This window comes from Haemaphysalis longicornis, unplaced genomic scaffold (genome assembly GCF_048455015.1).
Source record: "Haemaphysalis longicornis isolate Haplotype H1 unplaced genomic scaffold, Haemaphysalis longicornis Haplotype H1 scaffold_2, whole genome shotgun sequence".
Taxonomy (NCBI): domain Eukaryota; kingdom Metazoa; phylum Arthropoda; class Arachnida; order Ixodida; family Ixodidae; genus Haemaphysalis; species Haemaphysalis longicornis.
This window is the reverse complement of record NW_027526295.1, coordinates 263,569,555-263,596,821: the sequence shown is the minus strand read 5'-3', so window position 1 is coordinate 263,596,821 and position 27,267 is coordinate 263,569,555. Positions and strand designations below refer to the sequence as shown.

The 27,267-nt window shown below is 52.0% G+C and overlaps 1 protein-coding gene across 2 annotated transcripts in view; it reads right to left on the bottom strand.

Annotated features, from left to right (window-relative positions):
* The window catches only part of LOC144170589 (uncharacterized), a 77,226-nt gene that overhangs the window by 19,974 nt on the left and 29,985 nt on the right, over window positions 1–27,267 (bottom strand). The window contains exons 7-24 of one of the 2 annotated variants that reach the window (XM_077700477.1): window positions 26,133–26,276; window positions 25,286–25,576; window positions 24,398–24,550; window positions 24,287–24,334; window positions 24,155–24,184; window positions 21,409–21,537; window positions 20,002–20,280; window positions 19,230–19,265; window positions 18,210–18,335; window positions 8,646–15,164; window positions 7,582–7,623; window positions 6,284–6,409; window positions 4,935–5,243; window positions 3,721–3,774; window positions 2,478–2,525; window positions 2,331–2,372; window positions 1,900–1,938; window positions 319–465 (exon numbers count right to left, since the gene is read on the bottom strand). In XM_077700477.1, coding sequence (XP_077556603.1) covers window positions 319–465; window positions 1,900–1,938; window positions 2,331–2,372; window positions 2,478–2,525; window positions 3,721–3,774; window positions 4,935–5,243; window positions 6,284–6,409; window positions 7,582–7,623; window positions 8,646–15,164; window positions 18,210–18,335; window positions 19,230–19,265; window positions 20,002–20,280; window positions 21,409–21,537; window positions 24,155–24,184; window positions 24,287–24,334; window positions 24,398–24,550; window positions 25,286–25,576; window positions 26,133–26,276 — 8,562 coding nt within the window. Of the gene's footprint in view, window positions 1–318; window positions 466–1,899; window positions 1,939–2,330; window positions 2,373–2,477; window positions 2,526–3,720; window positions 3,775–4,934; window positions 5,244–6,283; window positions 6,410–7,581; window positions 7,624–8,645; window positions 15,165–18,209; window positions 18,336–19,229; window positions 19,266–20,001; window positions 20,281–21,408; window positions 21,538–24,154; window positions 24,185–24,286; window positions 24,335–24,397; window positions 24,551–25,285; window positions 25,577–26,132; window positions 26,277–27,267 lie in introns of those variants that run through there. The other variant, XM_077700476.1, reaches the window with a different exon arrangement.

The window sequence follows — 27,267 nt, the reverse complement described above, 5'->3', positions numbered from 1 at the left end:
AGATTTTAACGATAGGGCATTACTATAAACCAGTTATATTTTGACACATTTAGAAGTATGCGAAGTCGCAATTGGAATGGAAATGATACTTTTTTAACCATACCGCGTTGGGTCACGTTCTCAACGATAATCCAGCCATTTATCCGGTAACGTAGGAACGTATGATACAGACTTGGCTATCATTCTCTCGTCGATATGGCGCGAAAAGTTTTCGATTTTTGAAAGTAGATAAATGAATATGCACTCAGCGCGCATTCTTAAAGAAACGATTCCAGTAGCTCGCGTGGGAGGTTAAAGAGCGAGGAAAAAAGAACGCACGGCTCTTGAGATGCTGGCAGGGGCACTGCTTGCCGAGGAAGAGCTGCAGGTCGTAGCTGTCGGCCACGGGCTGCGAGCCACGGCTGACGTTGTACAGCGCCTTCACGGTGTACGTGAGACACGAGTCGGACACGCCGCTGCTGACCTCTGCGGGGTTATCACATTCTCGTCGAGTTTGGCGGCAACATCAAAGGAAATACCCGTATTGCCTTAACCTTGATGCACATCAGGTTTTCACCGCCATGCCCGAAGTAGATTTTTTTTTTCAACAAACACTATGTAGGCTGCAACGGGGAAGATGTCGGCTTTTCATTGTGCCTACGATGACATGACCAACTTGACTCCTGTTTTCTCGGCCACACAGAGGCAGTGATTATCATCAATAATGTCCACTAAAGAGAGTTGTAAGTGCTGTATTATTACCTACCACAATAACTTACGGAAAACTTTGGCCATGTTCCCAGATTTTGCGGCCCCATATACAGGCATTTAAAAAAAAAAGCGTTAGAAATGATCTTATCGTCATGCGGTCCTCTTCGCCGATATGCTGGCCGTAGCTATGAGAACATAGCGGCATATACTTACGGCTAAACGTAACGGACTTCTAACATTCTTAACCTGCACACCATATGCGTGGATAAAGGAAAAGTCGATGATAACCACGAAATGGTGAAAACAGAAATCTTAAACGCCGAGACAGCGCGAAAACACACTGTGATCCACGTTACATCATTATGGTAGTTGCAGTGGCGGAATCGAACAGCGCATGGTGTTTTTCTTCCCTCAGGGCATTACAGGTAAACTCAGACTCTAGCCTTCGCTAAGTATCCACATAATGGGCTGCAGAACGCAGCAACAAGCAAATCCAACACACCTTAGTGCCCCTTTAAAGGGTGCTCCACCACAAGTATTCTTATGATGCGGTGAAGGCAGCATAACAAAGTGTCCGGCGTGAGGAATTACCACAGCGTTGGCAGTCAAATTTAGAGTAATTTGCGGTAATTTTTTTTGCCTTCTTCTATTTGACGCAAATATGTTGTAAGCGTTGGCCGCAGAACATTCTTTTTTGTGCTTGTCACAGCTCTCAGACTCTCCCGTAGTATTAACCACAAAACAAAGAAGCGTACTCTGTGAAAAAAATGATATCTGTAGTCTCTATAGGCCGTCTTTATTACATGTTGCGGAAAGAAAGGTGCCTTTTTTACGGGTCTTCATTTTTCCTGGCATGTGCAAAGCAAAGCCAGAGATAATAACACGTTCAACTTTGAAAATTCATATCGTTACCAGCGTGACTTCCTGCAGCGGCCGATTCTCTGCGAACCACGTGTTATGCGTATGAGAATTTATGCTTGCTGTTTATAAATTTAGGGAATGGGAAGCTTGGGATGCGAGGAAAACCGGGTTTTAACGATCGCCACCCTTTGACAAATCTCCACCTTTTTGGCGGAAATGAGTGGCCGTGCTTTAGGTAATCGGCATGCACATTTTCACGATGTGAGCCCTGTGTACTTACGCGTAAATGAGGCAACAAAAGAAGAAATGAAGCAAAAAGAAAATTGGCTCTCTAGCCTCGTGACCCACCTTCGCCATGTGATGCAGCCTCGCCTGGAGTTCCGTTCACTGTGGCGCAGAAAGGAAAAATAGTTTGAGCAGGCTTACGGACTGTCACTTACAGCTTAAATGCATGCCGTAGCCATCGGCAGGGGCGTAATCTGAGTGTGGGGTTTGAGCAACAAACCGCCCGTATGAGACAGCGCAGCGGAACACGAGGAAGGCAAGGCTCGCGTCTATCGATTTAAAATAAACGAAGTACCCCAGACACCTTCTGCTATTCAGTTTGGCTGCCTTGTTTGATTAGGAACCATTATTCTACTACTTAGATCCAAGACAACTCTTTTTTTTTTTGACTGGATAAAAGCGGTAAATTCTGAGCCCCTTCGTTCGCGCATTTCACCGCTGTCTGGCGTCCACTGCTAAGCCCTTGGGAAAAGAGACGAGGCTTAGTGAGGCACCTTTCACGGTGACGCTGACGTTCTTGCCGAAGCCCGGTTCTTCTGAAATGTAGAAAAAAACAGCGTTACACAGCTGCGGCTTTCAGCTCGGTTGCCGCAGTTTTATTGGCAGCTTAACCATCAGAGCAAAGCTTATATTCTACTTACCCTCGACCTCAATGTCGGGAAGGTAAGCCTGTTTCCAGGTGAACATTCCTGTGATGAAAACAAATAACAAGTCATCGCGTAATAGGTATATTCACTGGCGTCAATCCATTCGTGTCCGCCCTCTTCCCAAAAATATGCATCCCACTTTGCACTCCGGTCGTCGAGACGCCCGTAGCCAAGCCCAAGAACGAATCTACGGAAAAAATTCTAACGTTTTGTACACAGATGCCAGCCCTTACTCCAATACGTCCCATTTCTTAGCCGTAGCAACCACTAAAGACAAGATCATCCCCTGCGCCTCAATCAAGACCACATCTACCTGGGCCGCGGAAGAATTTGCTGTGGCCCTCGCCATCACTCAAACACCCGCCACAATTCTAATTACTGACTGTCAAGCCGTCTGTCGCAGCTTTTTATCGGGTTACGTGGCCTCAACTACGTGGAACCTCCTGGCTCAACACGCCCCCAACAGGAAGATCGACATTGTGTGGACCCCGGGACACTCCTCACTAACGGGCAATAATTTTGCCCATAGACAAGCCTGCGAACTCTCCTCCCAAGCCTCTGAGGAACCACCAAGTCTCGTTCCCCTGCTCACATTTCAAGACATCACCCAACATTACCGCACATCAAGACAACATTTTCCCCCTCCTCACCCGCAGCTTACTAAAACAGAAGAAGTAATACTCCGGAGGCTTCAAACAAACACCTTTCCTCACCCAACTTGGCTACATCGGATGTACCCCACCCAATACCCTGCCACATGTAAATTCTGCCCTAACCCATGTACCCTCATACACATGATCTTGGGGTGCGCACACAACCCAGCCCTCCCACCTTTACCCACTTCCCTTCCCCTCCCTGAGCTGTGGGAGAACCTGACGACCAGCGCCGGCTTGGATGCACAGCAACTCCTGGTGTCCAGGGCTGAGACAGCAAGGTCGTCCCATGGTCTCCTGGACTGAGGAGCCACTCCCACATCACCTGGCTCACAATAAAGTTTTTCCTCCTCCTCCTCCTCCTAAATTGCCTTAAGAAAACTGTATACGCTTTGTGTTCATGAAAATATTAATACTGCAGTTGCATTCTTGCATTTACAGAGTTACGGTAGGTCACGAAAAAGGAAAAGAAAATAACAGAGTACACCGACGATGCACTACCCATCGCTTATCATCACGAAGCTTCTTGTCTCGGTAAAAGAGAAGCGGTCTTCTTGAATAAAGAGAAAACGAGTAATACAGACCGTTTTTGTATTCGGCCATCTTCCGGTAATCCAGACCAATGGCAACAACCGAAGCTGCAAACAGATTGGTTCAAAGGCAGGTTAGAACATTCGAAAAGTGTTGAGACGGCAATAGAACGCGCTTAGCGAGAATGGGAGTCACTCAAAATCCAGAACATTAGAGCATATCGTGAACACCACTTGCTTGAAGTAGTAATTTCACAGCCCTTGCGGCAGAAATTTCCCCCTGGTAGTGAGCGGACATCAATAAAGTAGTTTTCGGAATGTTTGGAGTGTGCGCACAAATTTTGCGCTGCCACTTGCTCCTGAGGCATTTTAACCCTTTCTGCTCTGAATCTTTTCTTCTCATGAAAAAAAAAAAATCTGTATGTTTTCTTTAAGATTTGGACCCTTTAAGCTTACAAACGAAAAAGTAAGCTTGTCATGCAAGTAATTAGCGATTTACAAGCATGACATTTAATTATGTTATAAAGCAATTAAAATTTATAATTACAGCAGAAGTTTTTTGCTTGGTTTTCTAAAATTTGGAAAGCAGCCAGCCCACATACAATAGGCTGGTAGCGCAATTATTTCTGGATTTATAGACAGGTCATCAAACCAGGACTTCGGTCCTTGGGGTCACCCTGACGTCAGTTTGGTCTTAACTGCAATGCCTTCCTCTTTCTAGCATTCAGTTTTAGCAAAAAACGAACAATGGTGATATCTATTGATACATGCATCCTTGAAGAACCATTGCGCAGAAAACTAGCTCTTTTGGTTGTATTCTCAAATTGCTAGGAGTCTGTTAACTCATAGGACGCCAGGGCCGAAAGGGTTAACAGGCAAGAGCTGGAAGTACAAGTGGTCATTGTTACCCCCAGAGGGCTCAAAGAAGCGCGGCCGTTTAATACCACACTCGGATTCTGCCGAACCGCAAGAGCGCGCCCGCTTGGCAGCGTGCAGGGAGGGAGGGGGGGGGGGTTGCAGGGTGCCGGACGCTTCAAAGTCCCCTAGGTTCGCAACGGGTCTTTCCGGCATCAAGAAGGTTCCAATAGGTTGCCAAAGAAGTCCCGACTGCTCTCGCTGCCACTGATTTACCATGGTGCGTTGCATTAACTCTGCACCGTCTCGCGCCCATCCAAAACAGTGACATTGAAACGGTTTGTGCCTTTCATGTTCAGGTTCCACAAGTGAGAAGTCGTAGTCATGTATAACCTACAACGGTCCTCGCTCACCGTATTCCGAGGTGCACAGGTCGTCGGCGAGGCCCTCAGAGGCGACGCTGCCGGGGCAGTAGGGGCATGATTCGTCGAACGGGTCCGGACAGCCGGCGGGACCCGCGTATGCGGCGTCCGAGTAGGCGCGGCCCCTCATGGGGTACCGGTTGTTGTTGGGGCACTTGTTGGCGGCCGCCTTGACCGCCGCGGTAGCCTCGTTGGTGAGCGGCACCACCACCGTTTTGTCGTCCAGAAGCAGCTGGCCGTGGGAGCCGCCGTGTGCGCGCCAATTGTGCCGGTAGCTGAACACGATCACCTTCGTGAAGCCTGGCGAGATGCAAAGGCGGAATGCGAGGCAGAGAATGAATGGGGGAGAACCCACCACCATCATCATCATCATTAACGGCCTATCAGAGGTCTTCGTCCACTGCAGAACGAAGATCTCTCCTACTGACCGCCACCCGCTCCTGTCCTGCACTGCCCGACACTTTTCTGCTTAGAAAAATGTTTGTCTCGCTTTGTGTGTCGCGTCTTTTAAATTAATAGGAACCACATATTGGTGAAACTTACTCCCTCTGACCATAATGAACTCGCAACTCATTGCAACTCAAAGAACAACAGCTTCACAAATCGGTACACCGTATTTATAGAACATGAGTGCTCACTTTCATGGCCATGCAGTCATACGTAGCAATACATCGGTAACAGTATCAATCCTGGGCACAATTTAGCACAGGACTCACAAGTAAGTGGAAGCCACCGTAAGATTTTCCCGATATTACATCGGCACCAGGGGACTGGAAAGAAGCTAGTTCGTTAACCATCTAGACTTCTCCCAGGGCAATAAAGACAGTCTCCATCCGTCGGAAAAGTAACAAAAGACGCGAAGTGTGGGGAACCTTATCGTGGAGATGGCTTGAGAAACAAGATTCCACGATTGTGGCCTTAAGGTATACAAATAAAATACCGGGCGCGTTGCCATGTTTCGAAAGGGTGACGAATGAAGGCTTTTGTGAGAGCTGTGATTAATAAACCGAACCCTATAGGGCGTTTCAGTTTGGACGTTACATTTACTGCAGCAGATAGTGCATTTAATGAGATATGCGACATCAGCAGTGAATTTTCTGGTCCTTCTGGCGATAGTAGCAGCTGCTTGTCAGCAAGTGACTAATGTGGTTCGATACCGGCCGCGGTGGCTGCTTTGTAAATGGAGGCAAAAAGCGAAAACCCCCGTGTGTCTAGATTCCGCGCACGTTAAAGATACCTAAGGGGTCAAAACTAATCCGGAGCACTCCCCTAAGGCGCGCCTCATAGCTTCGGCGCATTAAACCCCATAATCTAAATGTGCGCCTTTGCACAGAACTTACTTTTGGATGCAGCTTCGCAGGTGCAGTACTTGCTGAGGGAAAAACGGATCCTCTCCATCACGTTGTAGTTTTGGCCTCCGTGAAAGACTTCACCGACGCACATGTCGGAGCAGAGGCCGCCGTAGCCTGCAAGGACAAGGAACACGCGCTGGTCGCAGGCCATTCGTGCACACTCCTGCGAGTGCGTGAAAGTGAACATTGCTCGGCTGCGCGTGTTCACATGCGAGCGCCAGAATCAGCAGTACTGCGAGAAATAAGTTTTCGCTCCCGTTCCAGCGACGTGGCGAAGTGCTCAAAGGTAAATGGCGCATCGATTGCGCGAGCCCATTGCCCAGTGGTATTTATGCTTATCGTTCTATTTGAAAGCATATTAACACGAAAGTATTTTATGCCCGGATACACGAAGATTTCGCTGACGTCATACCGTCACTTCCGTGACGGTATGAGGTCAACGGTTCAAGGACGGTTCAACGAAGCAAGCGGCCTGTGAAGGGTGCACCCCTGCACACAGAGTCTTCTTGCGGGGAAGCGACCTTTAGTACTAAAGAGTCCGTTATATTTAGGGTTGTGTGTTTCCGGGTTTTATATTTTAACACGAAAGTGTTTTCTGCCGCGATACCCCAAGATTTCACTAGCGTCATATGCGTCACGGAAATGACGGAAATGCCAAGTACACTCACAAGACAGCCGCCTACCGCAAATCATGCTCAGCTGCAGATTTCGCTGCACATTTCACTTGCATGTTTTAGTGATTCCTATGACAGAGGAATCAACAACAGTTTTTATCCTTGTCGTTCTGTCGGAAAGTCATTTTACCAACTGCAAAATTCTCTAAAAAAGAAAGAAGTGTTCAGATACCGGAAAATCCAGGCATATTTTTAGAACGATGTAGTAATTTAGGGGGCGCCGGCTAGCTGTTCGCATGTTTGCAGCTGAAGCGAAAGATACTAGAATCCACAACCTTGTGTAGAGGTGGGTGACTGGCACCAAATGTGTGCCGAATTTTCGTATTGACGTGGTAAACCTACAGCAGCAACAGCCATCGTTATGCGGAAGAGCCATCACGGGCGATTCGGCCAATAGGACGTGTTGAGAGCGGTTTTGGGAGCGGTCACCCCTTCAACACTTCGGGTAACGTGATTAGAAGAAAGCGAAGTTGTGCGTTGATTTCATGTTAACACAAAGCTCATGCTCTCGAGCCGGCTTCAATGTATGCCGAGTAATTCCACCATTTCTTTCTCGAGCCCTTACAGGGGCGGTTGGCAGCACTCCCACGTAGCCAGCTAAGGTATACTTGCCTCTTCCTGGTTGAGGCGGATGGATCACCTCACCCTCAGCGACTGCAACAGGAGAAAACGGCGTACTTAGACGGGCACAGGCATTAAATCCAACAAGTCCGAAATTGGCACATGATTAGTCGATAAGCAATTGCGGAAATGGTCCGACTGCACTGCCACGACATAGACACGTTTTGAAAACATTCCGTCGATATTATAGCGAAATTACTTCTTCTGACAGCATAGGACTGAAGATTAACCACTAATCAAAGGCAGTTGACAAACGTGATGCCGGAATCCGCGCCGATGTCGAGGAACGTCTTTTGAAATGTCCTAATTCCACGGCTGAATTATAATTTTGTCTTCGAAACACGATTTCACGGCGCTGACGTGATTTGGCCCCAAATGACGTTTACATCGTGCGGCGCGCACATCACCGGCGATATCTTAGATGAGTCGCTCCGTGTTGCTGTGGCGATGGAGCTCCCCATGTCTCACCGTAGCAGTGCGCTTCTTCAGTTACCATGTTACGGCGTTGGTCGCCTCCGCAATAAAACCACCGAAGGCGCTATCCGGCATAAAGGTAAGAAAAGGAGCATTCTTATGTTTTATGGGTATGAAAGGAGGCTTGCAGACCTCTAGTTAAGAGAGGGCGGTAAAACATGCCGTCTGGCTATCGTTGCTGTCCCAGTATTGGACAATACGCCTGGAATACTTCACAAATTCCCCTTATTAAAGACGCAAGATATTTCGCATGCTTCTCCACGCTGAACTCGGCAGCAGCATTATATGCATTTCGCGCCGTGCATAAAATCTACAAAATTGTAACGAGAAAGATTAATTTAAATTTAATAGTACGCACCTATCAATGCCCGCTTATTTTCTACCGGATTGACATTCCAATCTAACCTACGTAATTGTATGCTGCGTATATTTATTCGCCCCAGCAGCCCTCGTGTCTGAAAAGAAAAGAGTTTATTTTCTCTGGCTTAAATTTTTAGGCCGTTGCCCAGTTGCATGCTTCCCGCGTTTTTTTATTCCATGCGGCCCACCCAATGCGGCTGCACGCGTGGGCGTTCACTCACCGAGGTCGTAGTTGCAGACGTTCTTCAGAAGCTCCTCGGGTAGCTTCTTCGTGCACACGGGACAGCCGATCAGTGGCTGCGGACACTGCGGCTTGTAGCGGCCCTCGATGGAATGGGCCTCCGCGTACATGGCCTCCACGTCCTTCGCAGGTGCGTACTGTGGGGGCGCTTTGGCGCTCGTGTGCGCTGACCTTCCGTAAGAGGGAAGTATGGCGGGGGGCTGCGTCGCCGTGCCGTAGTCAGGCGCCGGGGAAACCGGGGTCGGGTGTGTGGCTCCACCGTACGGATGCCCGGAATATGTTGGGGGCGCGTGGCTAGCTGCTGAGTAGGCCGAAGGGCCGGCACCCTGTCCGTAGCTGGGCCCGGAGGGAGCTTGCGGCGGTGAGTAGCCCGGTGCCAAGTAGCCCGATGGCGAGTAAGTTGCTCCAGAGTAGGCGGCGGTAGTCATACTGGCCGGAGCGAAGTAGCTGGGATTGAATTCACCGTGCGATGGCGCCTCGTAGGCAGGCGGGGAGTAGCTGGGGGCCGAGTAGGCCGGGGTGGCGTGGGTGGCCGCGGAGTGGTCACCGGTGCTGTACGCGGCCGGAGCAGAGTAAGTGGGAGGGGAGTGACTCGGCGCGTTGTAAGACGGCGGGCCGTAAGAAGGCGGCGCGTAGCTGGGGGCCGAGTAGGCCGGGGTGGCATGGGTGGCGGCAGAGTGTTCACCGGCGCTGTACGCGGCCGGAGCAGAGTAAGTGGGAGGGGAGTGACTCGGCGCGTTGTAAGACGGCGGTGAGTAAGTAGGCGGCGCGTAGCTGGGGGTTGAGTAGGCCGGGGTGGCGTGGGTGGCCGCGGAGTGGTCACCGGGGCTGTACGCGGCCGGAGCAGAGTAAGTGGGAGGGGAGTGACTCGGTGCGTTGTAAGACGACGGGCCGTAGGAAGGAGGCGCGTAGCTGGGGGCCGAGTAGGCCGGGGTGGCGTGGGTGGCCGCGGAGTGTTCACCGGGGCTGTACGCGGCCGGAGCAGAGTAAGTGGGAGGGGAGTGACTCGGCGTGTTGTAAGACGGCGGTGAGTAAGTAGGTGCCGGGTAGCTGGGTGGCGCGTACGTTGGACCGGAATAGGCAGCTGGTGTGTTTCCGGGACGTTCGTACACGGGACCCCGGTAAACCGGCGCTGAAGAGTAAGTGGTCGCGGGGGTTTTGTACGTGGTGAACGACTGCTGAGAGTAGCTGGGCGCGTACGTGCCGTCAGTCGGGTAACCAGCGGTGGTGTAGTCCCCTTGGCCGGATGCAGCGGCGTACGTGGTGAAGGAGGACGAGTCGTACGTCGTGTGCTCTGACTGCCCCGAAGCCGTGGTGTAAGCTGACCCGTATGTCGGAGTGGCAGCCGGATATGACGCGGTGGTATACGCGCCCTGCTGTGACGCCCCTTGCCCATACGAGCCTGCGGCTCCAGTTGCGCTCCCGTAATTTGCGCTGCCGGCACTGGATCCTTGGCCACCAGGTACCCCGTAGTGCGCAGTGTAAGAAGACGGCGCTGACGTCACGTGCGAGTGCCCTGCTGCGTTGTATGGATGAGGCTGACCGTAAAGGGGAGCCGCGTGAGAGCCGGTGTGTGGATGGGGGGCGCCGTAAACCAAGCCATGCTGGGGTGCAGGACCATAGTTTGGTTGTCCTGACCCATAGCCACCAACCGGGCCAGCTGGAGCCCCGTGACTGGGCTTAACGTTGGCGTACACGGCCGGAGAATAGTACGAGGGAAGCGGGTACGCTGGTAAACTGTAAGCCACAGTCACAGAGGGTTGCGGATAGTTCGGATGCATGGGCTGTTTGTTTCCAGCGTAAGGGGGAGCAAGCTGCTTCGGTGGATATCTGACATGAGTGGTCGGTGCAGCGCCGTAGCCACTGTGCGAAGCAGCGTGCTGAGCGCCTGCTACATACGGAGCCATTCCCTGGTGCCCTGGCTGGTTGTACAAAGGCTGCGCATAAACAGGCGCACTATAAGGTAGCGGAGCACTGGAGGCACCGTACGAAGGCTGCTTGTAAGCTGGTTTTTGGGGCGACTGTGCCGAATAAGCCGGTGGAGCATAGGTCGGGGCGTAAGGTTGCTCATTGTAAGCTGGTTGAACGTAAGAAGGGGCGGAATAGGCAGGCGGGGCGTACGAAACCACGTACGAGGAGGGCGCGCTGTACGAGGGCTGGGGAGGTGGAGGGGCTGCGTAGGCTGGCGGTACGTACTGGACGTCGTACTGAGGCGCGTAATTGACTGGCGGCGCATACGACGCGTCGTACACGACAGGGTGATAGGCGGGATGCACGTACTGTGGGCCAGAGTACGACGGGTTCTCCGCGTGAGAAGCGTACGTCGGATTGTCGTAAGTTGGCTGCACATTAGGCGCGTAATGCGGCGCTGAATATTCACCAGGCACGTGAGCAGGCTGACCGTAGGCGGGGGCAACGTAGGCGGGTGGAGCGTATGTTGCCCCAGTGTACGCAGGAATAGCGTACTGAGGTTGGTTATAGGGAGGCGGCTGGGCGTAGGCTGGAGCCGCGTAAGCAGGAGGCGCATAGGACGGTCCGTATGACTGCTGCTTGTAAGAAGGCGAAGCTGCGGCTCCGTGGTACGGTGGCGCGAAGTTTGCGGGCGGGGCGTATGAGACGACGTAAGAGGGCCGGGCGTAGCTCGGAGCGGCGTATGCTGGAGGGGCGTGCGACGCGGCGGCGTAGATTGGTGGCGACATAGTCGGGTTGTATGGCCTCACTCCGTAATACGGTGACGAGAGAGCATTTACCATTTGAGCGTACGATGGTGCCGCGGTGACCGCTGCAGAATAGGAAGGGTACTGCGGACCCGCGTACGCAGGCTGCGATTGCGAAGCACCGTATGATGGTGCGGAGTAGGACGGTGGCGCGTTCGTCGGGCTATAAGCTGGCGCAGCGTACGAGGGTGGGGCGTAAGTGGCTCCATGATGTTCGCTGTTTCCAGCCGGGGCTGAGTACGTAGGCTGACCCTTGGATGCCGCGTTACTGGCCGACTGCGAGTACACTGGTTCGCTGTGAGCTGCGGGGGCGTAAGTAGCGCCGTAAGAAGGGCCACTGGACCCCATGGTTGTGTACTGGGTGGCGCCGTAAGAAGCCGTCGTGTAGCCCTGTGACGAATGCGAATCCTCGTACGATGGCTGCGTGTAAGTTTCCTGGTTTCCGTAAGCCGGACCGGAATGCGATGCACTCGGTTGCGCGCTATAAGACGCGCCGTCACCGTGCGACTCGTCGGTAGCCTTGGACGGTGAGCGATAAGAAGGAGCCATGCCGTAGGAGGTGTCGGGAGCGGCATTGCCTGAATACGCGACCGTCGTCGCATACGAAGCGGCGTTATTGCGAGAGCCACCGTAGTTGGATGCGGCTGAGTTAGACTGGGGCCTTGCAGCAGCAGCGTACGGGGTAGGCGACGTTGGCGCAGCGTAAGTGCCACTGCCGCGAGCCGGCTGAGTGTAACTTACGGGCGGGTGGGCGGAGTCGCGGCCTCCTGCACCGTAAGACGGAGCTGAATGGGATGGAGGAGCGTACGAAGCGCCGGACGCGGGTGCGTTGCTATAGCCTGGCGTATTGCGCGACGGCTGCGCGTAAGGCTGTCCTGCTCCATGAGACAGCGCTTTGGGGTCACCGGCAGCGTAACTTGCGGGGCCGTATCCGCTGGTTGCGTAGGACCCACCCTGTGAAGCAGGAGAGTTGTAACCCGGGGAGGGTTTTTTGTCGTAAGGCAAAGTGGAGGGATATTTGGGAGCGGAAGAGAATCCGTTGGACGGCTGTGCGGGCTTCGAATAAAGGGCGGCGCCGTAACTTGCGGGTCCATAGGACATGCCCGATGGAGTTCCATGACTTCCCCCGGGAGCAGAGGCATACGACGGAGCGCTTCCTCCGGGCGGTCGCTGGCTGTAGGTTGGCGCCGCGTTCGCCGCCGGGGCGTAGGGACCGCCTGCGTAATTGCTGGCTCCCTGACCATAACTTCCCGACGACGGGCCTCCTGGAGCAAAGCCGTATGATGGATTCATAGCCCCGCCACCGTGCTGAGGCCTCTTTGCGTTCACTGAGGTATGGACCGGCGCGGCGTAGGCGGGAGCTGGTTTAAGCGAGCCGTAAGAGGATGGGGAGTAGGCAGGGCTGGACGGCATCCCGTATGAGTGCTTTTCTTTGTGCTGGGGAGGTGGTGGGGCATAAGTGCCGTACGGCGAGTCATATCCGGCGTTTCCAGCCGAACCGTGAGAATTATCGGGAGCGGAGTACGCACTGGGGGCATAGGCTTGGCCATAGGCGGGGACAGCGTACGCAGGAGGCGAGTACGTAGCGCCGTTGCCACCGTAACCTCCTCCGAGGCCGTATGAAGGCTGCGCGGTGACTGAGTACTCCTCCTCAGGAGGGTACGTCGGCACGTAGGAAATAACTGGGGCGTATTCGTCTTCGCTCGGGTACAGGGGCTCGTAGTAAGCGGGGGAGTAGTCGGGCACAGCGTATGGAGGCACGTACGTAACGTCGGCGTAAGATCCACTGGACGCTCCTCCTCCATTGCTTGGTTGATAGTTCTGCCCAGCCGATGTGCCGTACGAAGGAGGGCCGTACTGGGGCCCGGAAGCATGCGCAGAGCTCGGTGCCGAATGACCATGGCCTGCATCGTAACCAGCGGGCTGGAGGTTATAGACGCCGGATGGGGCCCTGTCGTTGTAAGCAGCTGGGTACCCGCTGCCAGAGTTACTAGCTGAGCCAGTTTTGTAGCCAGGAGAAGGCGCTGAGCCGTACCCCGGGGCTGCACCAGGGCCGTAGCTTTTAGAGGCCGTGTCACCGTAGCTTGGAGGGGGAGCGCCGTAGGCACGCGGGCTATAATGAGCTCCCCCATAGCTTGAAGCTGACGCAGCAGCTGGAGCCGAACCATAGTTTTGGGAGCTGTGAGCAACAGCGCTGTAGCCCGCTGGACTATACGCGCCGTGGCCCTTCGATGGAGCCGCGTTGTAGCTGCCCGGCGCTGCGCCGTGTACAGGTTGGCTGTAACCAGGGGCGCCCGCGTGGTGTTTCATGGGAGCGTAACTCGGAACGGCTGGAGAGCCCGCATAGTTTGGAGCATAGGTTGCAACCCCGGGGTTGTATTTAGCCGCGTCAGTGGACCCATAATTGCCTGCGGCAGCCGCAACGTGAGAGGCTGCAGGAGCCGGTTTGTAGTTCAGTCCGCTGGTTCCGTGCGAATAAGAGGGGGCGGTGTTGTGTCCCGATCCGCTGTTGTAGCCAAGCTTGGCGGGTGCACCGTAACCGGAATGCCCTGCTGGGGCTGAATAAGCCGAAGCGGGAACGTTACTGTAAGGTGAAACAGTGGCAGGTGCATAGCCGGCACCGCCATGACCGTAAGCATCTGGCGCAGCATTTCCATAACTAGGCGCAGTGCCGGCGCCGTGGGGGGTGGCTCCGTAGTTCCCGGAAGAAGGAGCAGCGTAGGCATTTAGAGAAGGCGTAGCGTAGGTAGCCGGTTGAGCCGACGAAGGCGCGGCGTAACCTGCAGATGGACCGTAGGCGGGATCTTTGCCGTACCCAGCAGCGGAAGATGCGGCATTGTGGCCGCCGTAAGGCGGAGAAGACGTGGCACCGTAACCTGTAGATGGACCATAAGCAGGAGCCCCCTTGTAGCCAGGAGCACCAGGTGCCGAATCATAGCCTGCTTGAGTTGGGGGCGACGTGGCACCGTAGCTCGGAGATGGCCCGTAAGAAGGAGTTCCTGCGTAGGCAGGAGCCACAGTTGCGGCATTGTAGCCACCGTAAGCGGGAGACGACGCGGCACCGTAACTTGGGGACGGACCATAGGCTGCTGCTCCACCGTAGCTCGGAGCAGCAGATGCGGAGTCGGAGCCGCCGTAAGTAGGAGATGACGTGGCTCCGTAACTTGCCGAATTGCCGACGTAGCCTGCTGTGACTGCCGAGGCACCGTAGCTAGACGCGGCGGCATTATAACCCGGGGGTGATGGTGCTGAGCCGTAGTTTCCAGCTGGCGCAGCGGCGTAAGCGGGGGCCGGAGCAGAGTATCCTGCGTTTGCTGCTGGATAAGCATGGCTGGACGCGGGCGACGGGCGGTACAAGGATGCACCGTCGTGGCTCGCAGCTGTTACTGTGTTGTATGTCGGGGCAGCAGGCTTCGGAGCGTAACCCGATGAGTCAGAACTCGAATACGCGGATCTTCCTGCGTCGTGAGCTTTGTATCCGGAATGGGAAGCACCGTGCCGGGCGGAATGATAGGGCGATTCGTAGAGGGGACCAGAAGGAACCCTGGGGCTGACCCCGTACACTGCCTGATCAGCCGCTTCGTAAGTATCCATTCGGTGCTCTGCCACCGGAGGAACTTCAGTTCCGCGGGTGGGGCAGGCTGATATGGCGTCTTGGAGAAGGCGGGAGTTGCGGTAGCTGTAGGCAAGGATATGTATCTGGTTTGTGAACGCCACGTGGGTCACCTTGTTTTCGGAGGATTGCAGTGGGCTCCTCAGGAAGACGAAGTACTGCCGGGACGCTGCAAAGCAGAAATTTACACGTCTGTCAGCACTCAGTTACGTGGTTCACATTCGAAGCCCACTCTCTTAGCAATCGCAGACAAAATCGGCTTATGACCGATTTTTCTTGACCGAAAATTGGTTGAACACCACTACTCACGAAGAAACTTGGCACTATAGGTTCTCTCAATACTGCTAAAGCTAAACGTTCCATTATAATACGTATGAAGGGGAGCTTTGTCAGGAAGTATTATCATGGAACCAGTCCCGGGATAGTCGTGGTCAACGCAACTCCGTGGCGGGAGTCATGACCACTCGCCCACGAGTTTATTCTGATAGCAAGTTGGAAGCGGAGTTTTTCTTTCGATGTTTCGTAGCCTTTTGTAAGGCCTAAGAAGCAGAGAATACTTCATCATGGCTGGTACATTTCGGCGCACCTGGCAATAGAAACACCAGGCATGCATATCCGTGCCACAGACGCATGCCCAAGACCACTTGACACACGCCCACAGAGGGATTGGCCAAAAACGAAGTTGCTGGTATTTATATAGAGGGTCACCTGGGTCAGGCTAGTTCCGCGTATGAACACAGGGCACTCATGGCACAGGGGAGAATAAAAGAGAGCGAACGCGGAGAATAAACAAACAAACGGTGGTAGCGTAGAGAGTGAAAGGAGGACAGCAGGTGAAGGTTCAGAGCAAGCATGAGGAGAAAGGCGGTGAGGAGAGAGAGAGAGAAAGAATCACTTTATTGAGCGTTCTGTGGTCTAAGGGTCTGTATAGTGGCCCCCAGCTTGTGCGAGTGGCGACTTCGGTAGTTCTGTTGACCACAGCGGTGTGCAATTCTTGGTCTGAGCTCACCACCCCCACCCCCACCCTCTCTCACTGCTCTTCAAGAAATAAGAGGAAACTGGTCTTTACGACATCCCCGCAGGATGTGAGGAAGAGTGGATATAGGGCACCGTATGCAGGGCATTCTGGGGAGGGGTATAGATAAGGGTGGATAAGGTTCAGTTTTGCAGGATTGGGGAAGGTGTTCGTCTGGAGAAGACGCCGTATTTACGGCGGGAGAGACGCGGGGAGGAGAGCATACGCGCTGTTTGGTCCTTTGGGTGGCGTCGGCTTCACCGTGTTACGATCGGCGTACTGGTATTGCGAAGATCGTCTGCAATATTATCGGGTTCAATCACCCAATCCTCCCGTCATCCGGCTTTCACCAGTTCCCCCCGCCCCTCATCGACGGGCAGCGACCCAGCTTTGTATGCAATGACGCGGAGGCGAAAGACGCTGCTGCTGGACACAAGCCGCTTTAAGCACCCGCCGGCGAGGCAAGTCACAAGCACACGAGGCAGCCCGAGGTTTCAGCTCCCGGGATTGCCCTGACGACGCTGCTGGCTCGGACCAGGGGGCTACAGGGACAGGCTGGTGACCTACCGGGACATCGCTCAGCACTATCGCATGGAGCGCCAGAAATATCCCGCAACGCATCCCACCCTCAACAGACGTCAATCTGTAGCCTGGCGTCAGCTGCAGGCTAATGCCTTCCCCAATCCTGCAGTATTGAGCCACATTTATCCCGACCTTTATAAAGACCAATGCAAGTGGTGCACCCAGCAAGCCACACTCACTCACATGATTTGGGCTTGTGATGCTCAGCCCCGAACTATACGAGCATGCTTTCGAATCACCAGTGCGGAGCAGTGGGAGACTGTTTGCTTAGCTCCGACCCCGAAATATAGGTTAAGGTCGTCCAACTGGCCGAAGATGCCGCTCGCGCCCAAGGGCTGCAGGCCGCCATCTGAGGGGGAGGAATTCAGGAAGCCTCCCACTTCTCCTTCCTCATTTCACCAAATTTTGGGCAAAATAGAGATATCATCATCACCATCATCATTGCCGAGAATGCCGCACCGAGGGATTGACGAAGACGTCGCGCGACATTGCTCTTTCGGCGGTAATCGAAGTGGTCCTGCCTTCTTCGACCACGAACGGCGCATCGTGGGGGCCCCTTTGTGGCGGGTCCGAGACGCCACTATTCAACGAGCGCCCGACGCCGGATTACCGACGGGGACCAGGCGTCCTCCTGTCGCTTCAACCTCGGAGGGTCCTAAGGGCTTCGACTTTAGGAAGATTTGCACCACCGAAGTGAACCGGACGTTGACCTGTGCAAGAGGAAGAGTGCCTTCTCTTTGTGAGTGTGTGGACGTCAATTTAAGTGCCACGGGTTTTCGTGATTGGTGCGTTCCTGAAAGCAGCGGGAGAAAGGTTGAACGGACCCAACCTGGTTATTTAATCTCGCGTGCGCAGGAGCGCAGAGCCCTGTTTACTCAGTCAAACGCCATGAAAATTTCTGTACATAAAGTTTCTTTCTTCTCCCTACTCGACCCCGATATTTGCCCCAACTCCGGACCAACGGACGCCATCACGGGTCACGCTACCAGATACGCAACAACCGGTATGATATATTGTGCACACGTGCACAGATACTATAATTGCAAACACAGCGCTGCATGAATGGAAGTCTGTCGGTGGTGTGTAATGGATTGCACCAGAGTGGTCTGTAACTGTACACACATGTACATATCTCGAATTATATATATGGCAGAATCAAAACACCTAGACTGCTGCTATAAAATTTTGTATTAAAGAGTATCACGATTGTCGGTAATTTTGTTTCTTTTTTACGCTACAACTTTAGTTGTGCACCAGTAAATGTTGTCCATAGAGAACCATTGTATCCGAGAACTTGTGCGTCGACTGCCAGGTGATCAGCTTGGAACTTCGTTTTTTTACTCTTTGTTAAAAATAACCACGATGCCTCGAGTTACACGGTCTTTTAACTTTGTTCATTGATTTTCACAATACAGCCTTGGTAATTATCCTTCAATTAAAAAAAAAAAGCTGTGTCTGTGTTGCTATTAGCATCCGTGCGATGAACACAGTGGCAATGTTCAGTATGAATTTCTCTCGCGCTCCCCTTGTTCCGTTGCCTTCAGCATGGCAGGATAGCATGCTGCAAGGCTCACTCGGCGGACACACTTTTCGTTTACGTGTTTCTGAAGTACTTACGCTTGGCTACGTAGTCGCAGTTGCAGTTGTCCGGCATGGTGTACACCAGCGTGTGGCCGAGGCCATCCTGTTTACCTCTCACAATCTGGGCGATCCGAGTTTTCCCGACGTAAGTGCCGGAGGGACCTGAATCAGTCAAACGAGCCGGTTAGGCGGATAATTTTTTGGTTAGGCCTAATAAGTACTCCGCAGAAATGGTACGCTATAAATTAAGCATACAGAAAACCCTAGTTGCAGCAAAGCACGCAGAATAGAAAACTGGCTTCGTTACAAGCGATACTTTTTTAAAATGTGGGCATGAGGAGCTCTCTATATACACTGCAGTGCGGAACATGAAACACTTCGAATAAAGGCAGGTTTCGAATTAAGCAATTTCGTAATGATTAGGGCTTGCGGTATAGATATCCCGGTGCCAGGGCTAATTCGCTATCGACAAAAACAAGCAGACAACCGATCAGTTCGGAAATTCCTCTTTACTGCTACTCCACACGTTTTCCCGCATAACTAATATTTGCGGTCATCAGGGTGGTCACATGGGAATACTAATGACCAGACTGGCGAGCTGTGTTTCTTGCTGGCGAGATTTTAACGTGGCTTGCGTTTTGGTGCATGTAGAAGCTCTTCATAAAATGCTTTGCGCGCCGTGGCTACTTTGAGCTTCTCAGGCGCGGAATCCTGAAAGAAGGCCGCACCGTTTCGCCCCGTTGAAGTACGTAATGGCAGCGCCCAAGGGCTGCTGGTGAAAGGCCTTGATTAATTGCCCCGTCCGCATCAATGAGCCTCGCTCCCTGACAAAACCATCATTGTCCCGCTGAGGAAAGTAATTTGTATCTTAAACTCGTTGCTGAAAGTTGCCAGCAACGGCACGACCACATGCTTTCGTGGCAAAGGATATTTGAACCGGTGTCTACTTTCATAGTCGCGTAACTGGCAATAATTGAACGCTGGCATAGCACACTGCCACTTAAAAAGATGAATACGCCGCGTTTGTTTTTACGAAATGGGAAGGAAGCGCCTTACCTCTGACCGCAGGATTCAATGACAGCAGCCTGACCACTGCAAGAAAGATACAAGAACAAGTCCGTAATCACTGTTATACTGCGCAGCAAACGTTCGCTAATGAAAAGCCCCTGCGAAGTTATGGTCACCCAAACATTTTTCATGCCCCATTTGTTGGAGCCTTGCCCCTCCTAAAGTTGTCATAAAGACAAAATACAGCTTAGTTCAGTCTGAAAGAGCGAGCCTTTGGTAAATCACTCAGCTCCAAGAAAGACGTTTTTTAACCCCCCCCCCCCAAAAAAAAAAAAACGCTAGGAATGTTGAAAACGCTTCAAATAACGCGCTACACTGACGTAATAGTATAGGCAGGAGTGACGTAATATGGGCCAGCACCAAAAACGTAGTTATCAGTGTGTTAACTCCACGTTAGCCTTCAAGTGGTACATCGAACAGAACTAGAGGCCCTGTTTTTTTGGCGGGCGGCGTTCGCCAATCGCGCAAAGATTCGGTGACGTCATACAGAAATCTCCAGAAAGTGGCTGGGTGTCGCCACTGCTTCACATATTTTCTTTAATATCTCGATGATTTGTTTGAAGTTTGGGATAAGACTGGTGTCATTGTTGCCTGGACAAAGCAGTATTTTTTATTGACCAAACTTGTATTTTGCCTTCATAGTCACTTTAAGACAGTCGCAATCTTGGGAACGCAGATATACACAAGATCTCAGCCCCGAAGTAAGTGAGTGAAGCGGTAAGTCGTACCAAAACTAGTGAGAAGTGAAACGGAGGGTCACCTGTGTGGGCGCCGCACACGGGGTCGTAGAGGTCGGCCTCCAGGCTGCTGTGGCACACGGGGCAGCTCTGTTCGGAACCAGGGCGGAGCAGCTCCTGCGTCGGGCTTCCCTGCACTGGCTGGTCGCTCAGCATGGGCTCGGGGCCACCGGGGGTGGCGCACGACGCAACGTTGGTGACCCCGGGGGGCAGGGAGATCAGGGTGAAGCTCTCGTCCAGGTACACGCTCCTCCCGGACTCGGGGATGGGCCGACTGTGGAGCAGCAGCGCGTAGCCCGTGTCTGCATGGACACGTAGAAATTGTGCCCCGCTGCGGGATTATGTAACTGGCCATAAGCAGGCCAGCGGCTATCCCAGTTTACTGCAAGCTGTCAGAAACCGTGGTAGAAACCCAAGCGGTAAAAACGTCCACAGGAATTTGTTTCAGCCACTAAATATTCTTTTACGTACCGATGAGAGCATTATAAGACATTTCGTGCCTATCTTTGCAGCAGAGCTGTTATAGGCGAACTCCTCCGTCTATTTTTTGAGTCCGTGGTGCTAGAAAAGCCGCGCCCTCCTTCCCTTCGGCACATTCTTTCCCTTTGGTCACTTGTTCGCCTCCGGTACTTCACATTTTGATGTAAAATGGCGTACATTAATTCTAAAATGCATTCTCCAGGGATGAATTTGTGTCTAGAAGTTAAGATTTGGTTGTGTATCCTTTTTTTCCCTTTTAAGCCGTCACCATAACGTATGTAAGACCAATGTAAGCTTGGTTTTTGTAAGTTGGCTTTCCCACAATGCGTGCTCTACAGTGAAGCCTACTCACAATACCGCTGAGCGCTTTCCCGGCTCGGCGGCGTGGTCCGAGCGCGAGTTTGTGGTCAACCAATAACCCATAAACAGCTCCGCTGCTCATTCTCCTTCCCGGAGTGGAATGACAATGAATTTTTTCACGGTTTCAAACTCAGGAGTTTTATGCACTGAATAAGAAATAAAGAACGATTTGTGAATGACGTGTTCTAAATATTGCCTGGAATCTCGCTACAGAGTAAGTACCCAATTCTTTGCACCACCGAAGAGAAGGTCTGACCACCACGAGTGAAATTGAGGCGTCTTTCGGCATCGTGGAAAGCAGCTTGGTTGCTTGGGGAAGCTACGCACACAGATCTTGTAGGTGTTAAGAGTGAGGGATTTTCGCTTGAGGCAACGAAACGCGCCCCTTTTGTTTGGATATTTCTCAAACGTTTAGGCGGGAGAATTCACTCGGACTAAAGTACGCAAGAAAAAAAAGGACGAACAGTTCGTTTCTGGCAGGACACGGTGCCCGTCAATGCCTGGGGGTTATTAGAAAAAAACGTTGGCCTCAAGTATTGAGTTGATAGTGCCAGCCAGGCTGGAGAAGCCGGGAAAATTAGTAGGCTCACCTTTGCGGAGGAACTCGCATGAGCACTGCGAGCTCATTATGAAGTTGACGCGGCTGGCCGTGGTGTCGATGCCGCCTGGGCTGACGTCGTCGATAATGGAGAAGGTTCCACGGACACAGCTTGCAGAGCCTGTTCAAGAGAATTGGAGTTGTAACTCCTGTCCTCGCACGCTCTAGCCGCGAGAAAAATAAAGAGGCCCAGCCGAAACAGGTTGCCAAGTGTCTACCTCCGTCGTGGATATTGCGAATTTGAGGTTAAAAGGTACTCATTAAAAGGATCAGAAATTTATCGCTGTGCTTATGGAGGATGATCCTGCCCTTGCCTTCCTTATATGTCTTCTAGAAGTCTTATGCGGGTTTTCTGTATTCCCTAGTCTTTTAGTGCTTCTAAAGCGGGTGCAGTGAGTACGGAATAAAACGCTTTTTTGTAATCTATAAATGTCATGTAAAGGGGTTTAGTGTACTCTGCGGATTTTTGTATCACTTGGTTGACCCCATGGATGTGATCTATACTTGAGCACCTTTTCCTAAACCCAGCCTGCTCTTAGGGTTGTTGGGGATCCAGGGTGTCACCAATGCGGATAAATATATCTTTGGTAACAGCTCGCAAACAACCGAGAGTAGGCTGATGGGTCTGTAATTCTTGAAGTCCTTGGAGGCTCCCATCTTATGAATCAGAATAATGTTGGCGCTTTTCCAGGCTATGGGCACTTTTTGAGTCTTCAGACATTCCGGAAATAGTACAGCGAGCTTTTACAGTGCAATATCTCCTCCCTCCTTCAAAATATCTGCGGTTATGCCATCGTCATATGCAGCTGTTTCTATTTTCATGCCTTTGAGAGCCTTTTTAACTACTCTCGCGACTGGAGCTTGTATTCTCACTTGGTTTCCTTGGCCTCACGTCGCTGGTATACAACCTGGAGTATAATCGTTCTGCCACCTTTATTATGCCGTCCAAGTTGTGAGCAATGTTACCCTGCTCATCTCTGAGTGCGTACCTCCTGTTTTTGCCTCCAGCTTTTCCTTAAATTATTTCAAGCTTCACCCTAATTGCAGCGTTTCCTCGATCACTGCCATGTTATATGCGCGAATTTCGTTTGTTTTACCTTTGTTAATCAGTTTCGAAACCTCGGGCAATTCAATTCGATCCTCCACACTTGACACTTTTTTATTAGTTCGTTCGTTTTCTTATTTAGTTTTCCGGTTTGTTTCTACATATTGCCTCTGCCACAGCTACTGCTGATTCTCTGAGAACCGATGTTAGGCTGTCATTCAGTCTGTCTACACTGACCTCGTTCTACTCGTTCAGAAGGGATAATTTGTTTTGAAGAGTTATTTTAAACTCCTGCGACCTGGCTCTGACTGACTCCATGCGGGGTTTCTTAGTTTTCACGAGTCTATTTCTCTTTTCAGATTCCGCTTTGTCTTGCATCTAACCATAGTATGATCGCTTCTGCGAATCTTACTGCACCCCGCTGCACCATTGGGACTTTTTCATAAAATTTTGTAGTATTTTTGTTGGACTTTTGTTGTAGTACCGGGACTTTTCCAAGCAAAACCGACAAACGCTTGCTCAGGCGTGCACGGGAAACATCTCTCGCTGTCTCGCTCTTTTTTGCCTGGCCCTTTACGCCCAGCCCATGCAGGTACGGAGTGCTGACTGCTCCGGAAGTAACCATCAATCCGGATGGATACCTAAGGGGCTACACTAGGAAAGTTCAACCATGCTAGGAAGGCTCTTAGGGAGATAAACAGCATTCCCTCCCGAAAGGAGGATGTGGCCATCCTTGTAGCAGTTGGCCGCCACCTGCCATGACTAACCAACTCAACTCTAGGCCCTCGCGCTGTAGAGCACCTGTCCACGGCGGCAGTCTGAACAGCGATACAGCAGAGGGTGATAAGAATGTCTGGGTCCGGACGGGCCGCCTTTGGAAATTGACCCTACCAACGTTCAACACACGCACTCTGTCTAGCGAGCGAAGCTTAGCTGTACTACTAGAGGAGCTCTTGGACATGAAGCGGGATATTATAGGGATAAGCGAAGTTAGAAGGACAGGATAAGGGTTCATAGAACTAACTAGTGGGCATATTCTATGCTACATTGGACCCCAAGAGAAGAAAGAACATGGGGTGGGATTTTTAATCCACAGAAAAATAGCAGGAAACGTGGAGGGGTTTTTCATTATTAGCAATAGAGTCGCGGCTGTTGTGATCAAGCTAAACAAACGGTACAGGCTAAAGATATTACAGGCCTATGCGCCAACAACCAGCTATGATGATGAAGCCGTAGACAGTAGATAGAAGAAGGCAACAACGCAGTTCACGATTGTGAAGGGATACTTTAACGCAAGGGTCGGTAAGAAGCAGGTGGGAGAAAGGTCAGTGGGAAACTTCGGAATAGACAAGCACAACAGTCGAGGAGATAGACTGGGGGGATTTCCAAAGAGCAGTAACCTGACGTTGATTAACACATTATTCTACAAACGAAAGAATAGAGAATAGACATGGAAAAGTCCAGTTAACATCTTGGGACATGCGAAATATTCTGCTGGTGCGAACAAGCTTATTTATTTGCACCAAAACTACAGAGGACGCGATGAGGCGGCGTACACAAGTGCCCACGTGCACCACATTTGCTACACAACCCTCAGCTGCGTTAAGTTAGTTTGGTAGCTACCACCAAAGCACAGAAGCCCAATATGCGCGGTAAACGCCGGATCGTAGTGTAAGACGTGTCAAAGACTCACCTGTCCCGTTGCCTCCAAGCCGACTCCTCTCTGAAAAGAGCAACGATTTTTGGAGGGAGCGTATAATTTCACTTTTAGGACGCCTGCGCTCTCTTGTTTTTAGCGCCTTCAGGCAATATAAATACAGCTCACCTTGAACGCGAATGTTAAACCTCCCTCTGGTCCGCGCAGGCATCGTTTCTAGAAGGAAAACTCTGTGTCAGTTCCATCAAGTCGGCAATGTGCAAGCACAAAAAAGCTTACGTGAGATCTCGAGCTTCGGTAGGAACCAGGGCTTCCTACGATCATGCACTGTTGAAGAAGAGGGCGTAGAAGAGTCATTACCACGGTTCCTTTCTGAAGGCGACCACCGCCACTTACCCGTGAATCGTTCAGCATTCCTTCTCACAATGAACGCTGTAAGAAACGAGATCCGCAATAAGCCCACTTTGCTTTTTAGACGCAAGGGGTTTGCACGTTTCTGTAGGTCAGGTCATGGGGTGTAAATGTGCGCACTATTTGGTGTCTAAGTTCAGCACATTATTTACGTCTTATTTATCTGTTTCTCAAGTTTTTTAGAGCTGCCTGTAATTATCCTGGAATGAAAAAAGGTGGCCGGCTAAAAAGCTTTATTCAGCAACAATGATCACCATTATGAGCTGCCGCGGCTTAGCATCTGCGGACGATTTCCGCAATCCGGGTCGACTTTCTGCCCTCAAATTTTTTACCCCGTCCTTCCACCTGGCTATTTGCACACTCCCCTCCCCTCTCCTTGTTTAGTTCATTAGGTCACCCTTCTCCTACCCGCCTTTTGCACTACACGGCCAGTGCAGGGAAATTGTTTTGTTCCCTTAATTTGGGCCCGAATGCCGTACAGTCAAGTGCGTTTACAAAGTACCAATTCATGTCTTCCACTTTCTAGCCTTGAATCTTACTGTTGAAATACCTTCAGTATTACCCATACTTTTACAGGTCAGCAAAATTTGTTTGCAGGTGATCTGCCGGACCACTTAACTAGACGCTGTCATCAGACAACCCCTGACAGCTAATACCGACTTAGTAGAGAAACAGGAAGCAAAGCGCCGAATAATCTTCGGGCCCTGCGTGGTCAAGTATGGAGCACAGGATCGTCCTGGCAATCGGCCGACTGACCGGAAGGCGAGGAGCAGATGCGTTCCTTGAGACCCTGCGTCAGTGAAGGCGGCGGACAGACGGGGCAACCGAGGGATTGCCGACCCCGCTGGCAAGGGACCGAAGCGTCGGGCTCCGTGTCGGCCACCAGCAGCGCGTTCTCGGGAAACGTGCGGCCGGACCTCTGGAAGCAGGCCGGCACGCTGACGTTGCTGCCTTCGGGGACCGGCATCACCGTGGTGCCCTCGCCCAGCGACAGGCGGCCGCCGCTGGCGAACGAGCGCTCAGACACGATCAGCACGTGGCCAGGCTCTGCGAGAAAGCCATTGAGAGAATGCTGACCACCAGTGATGGCAACAATTGAGCCAAGGAGATCACTCATTGGGATCTTAACGACGTAACGAAAGTTAATGTCGTAGAGGCAATAATTTTTCTGATTCACGAAAATATATGCAGCACAAGTGCGGTTCAGTTTCGAAATTCTCCCTGGCAGCAACTTGTCACTTTGTGCATCTGTGTGTCTGTTGTTTTGTCCAGAGAAGCACCGATCAAGTGCTCCGGGGGGGAATCCTGAGGACCCTTCTTGCCACGGGGATGTAGGCGGAAGAAGAATACTTCTCGGACAGTAAGCAGTGAGTACGGGGCCGATAAATGCCCGCGTGATTGTCTAGCCAATCGTAACGCACCAGCTGCATACGTGAGCGCCACCTGCGCGCAGACCGCGCGGTGACCGTCGACAGCTGGATCGCCTGGCGCCCGGCAGCCAAGCTCTCCAAGAGGGCACTATGCGTTAGGGGTTTATGTAGACAGAACGCGGGTGCACTGAACGGATATGCGAAGTAAATAATGACCACGAAGCCATGCTCACTTGCAAAGACTCCATGCGTGTCGCATCGACTCGAGACGAGCAAATCTGCGAGGCCGGCCAGAGGCTTGGGAGGTGCGTTTGCGGACAAGTCGAACACCTTCTTCACCTTGAAGCGCTTGCAGGAGTCGGTTGCCAGAGTGACCGCTGAAAAAAAAAATAAAATAGCAATTTGGGTGAGCTTTATACATTAAAAGAACAGTGCAGATTGTTGGACTGATGGAGCAGAGCCTTTATATAAGATATTTAGCTGCCTTAATGTGACTAGAAAAAATCAGAGGCCACCTAAGCAGTCGAATAGAAGTAGAAGGCGCGCTGCGGAACCCAAGACTAGACGGGCGCCTACAACGCAGACGCCAAGTCCGCAGTTGAGTAGCCGCTATGTGAAATGAACGCACCACCACGTCGCCTGCATTCACGCTAAGCAGGCCGTCCAAGGGCTACTGCAGCTGCTTTTCCAGAAGAGCGCATGAACTTCACTCGTTTAAAAGTAATCAGTTCACCTTAACTAATTTGTAAATGTCTTCAATATATAAAGGTAGGAAAGTGGTCCAAGTGATCTTGAATTAACTATTTTGAATTATTTTGCTGGTGTAAAATTTAACATGCATGAGTTAATTTATTGGTCCGAGTTACGTGGAACACCGCACATAAGCAACTTGATAGTCAAGGGAAGTTGTCATGTTTATTTAGTTCATAAACTAAAATAAAAAATGCGCTGACGATTTCTATGCCCTCTAATTCGAAATTTGTGCGCAGCGCGACCTACTGCAGTCTTCCGGGTCACGGCGCGCATATCTGCTGCGCCTCAGGAAGTCATCGCGTGGTCAGCGAACGCACGGCGGCGCGCGCTGCTGTGCTGTTTTCTCGCCGCGTGTCGCCACCGCCGGTGAATGTGCTGTTGCAAATCATGTTTGAACCTCCCGCGCAAACGTCGCGTGGTCCGGAGGAGCGACGCACGGAGGCGTAGCGTCTGGCGGGGGAGGCGGTGAGAGAGATAACGCCATAGCAGCGCGTGTACGCCCTCCTTCTCACCCCTTCGCCAGTCACTCCGACTACGGCCGGGCTAGAGCGGCGGCGTGCGCGCGTTGGTACGGCCTTCGCAAGGTGCCTAGTCCCTGCCTGCGGCCGCTGCCAG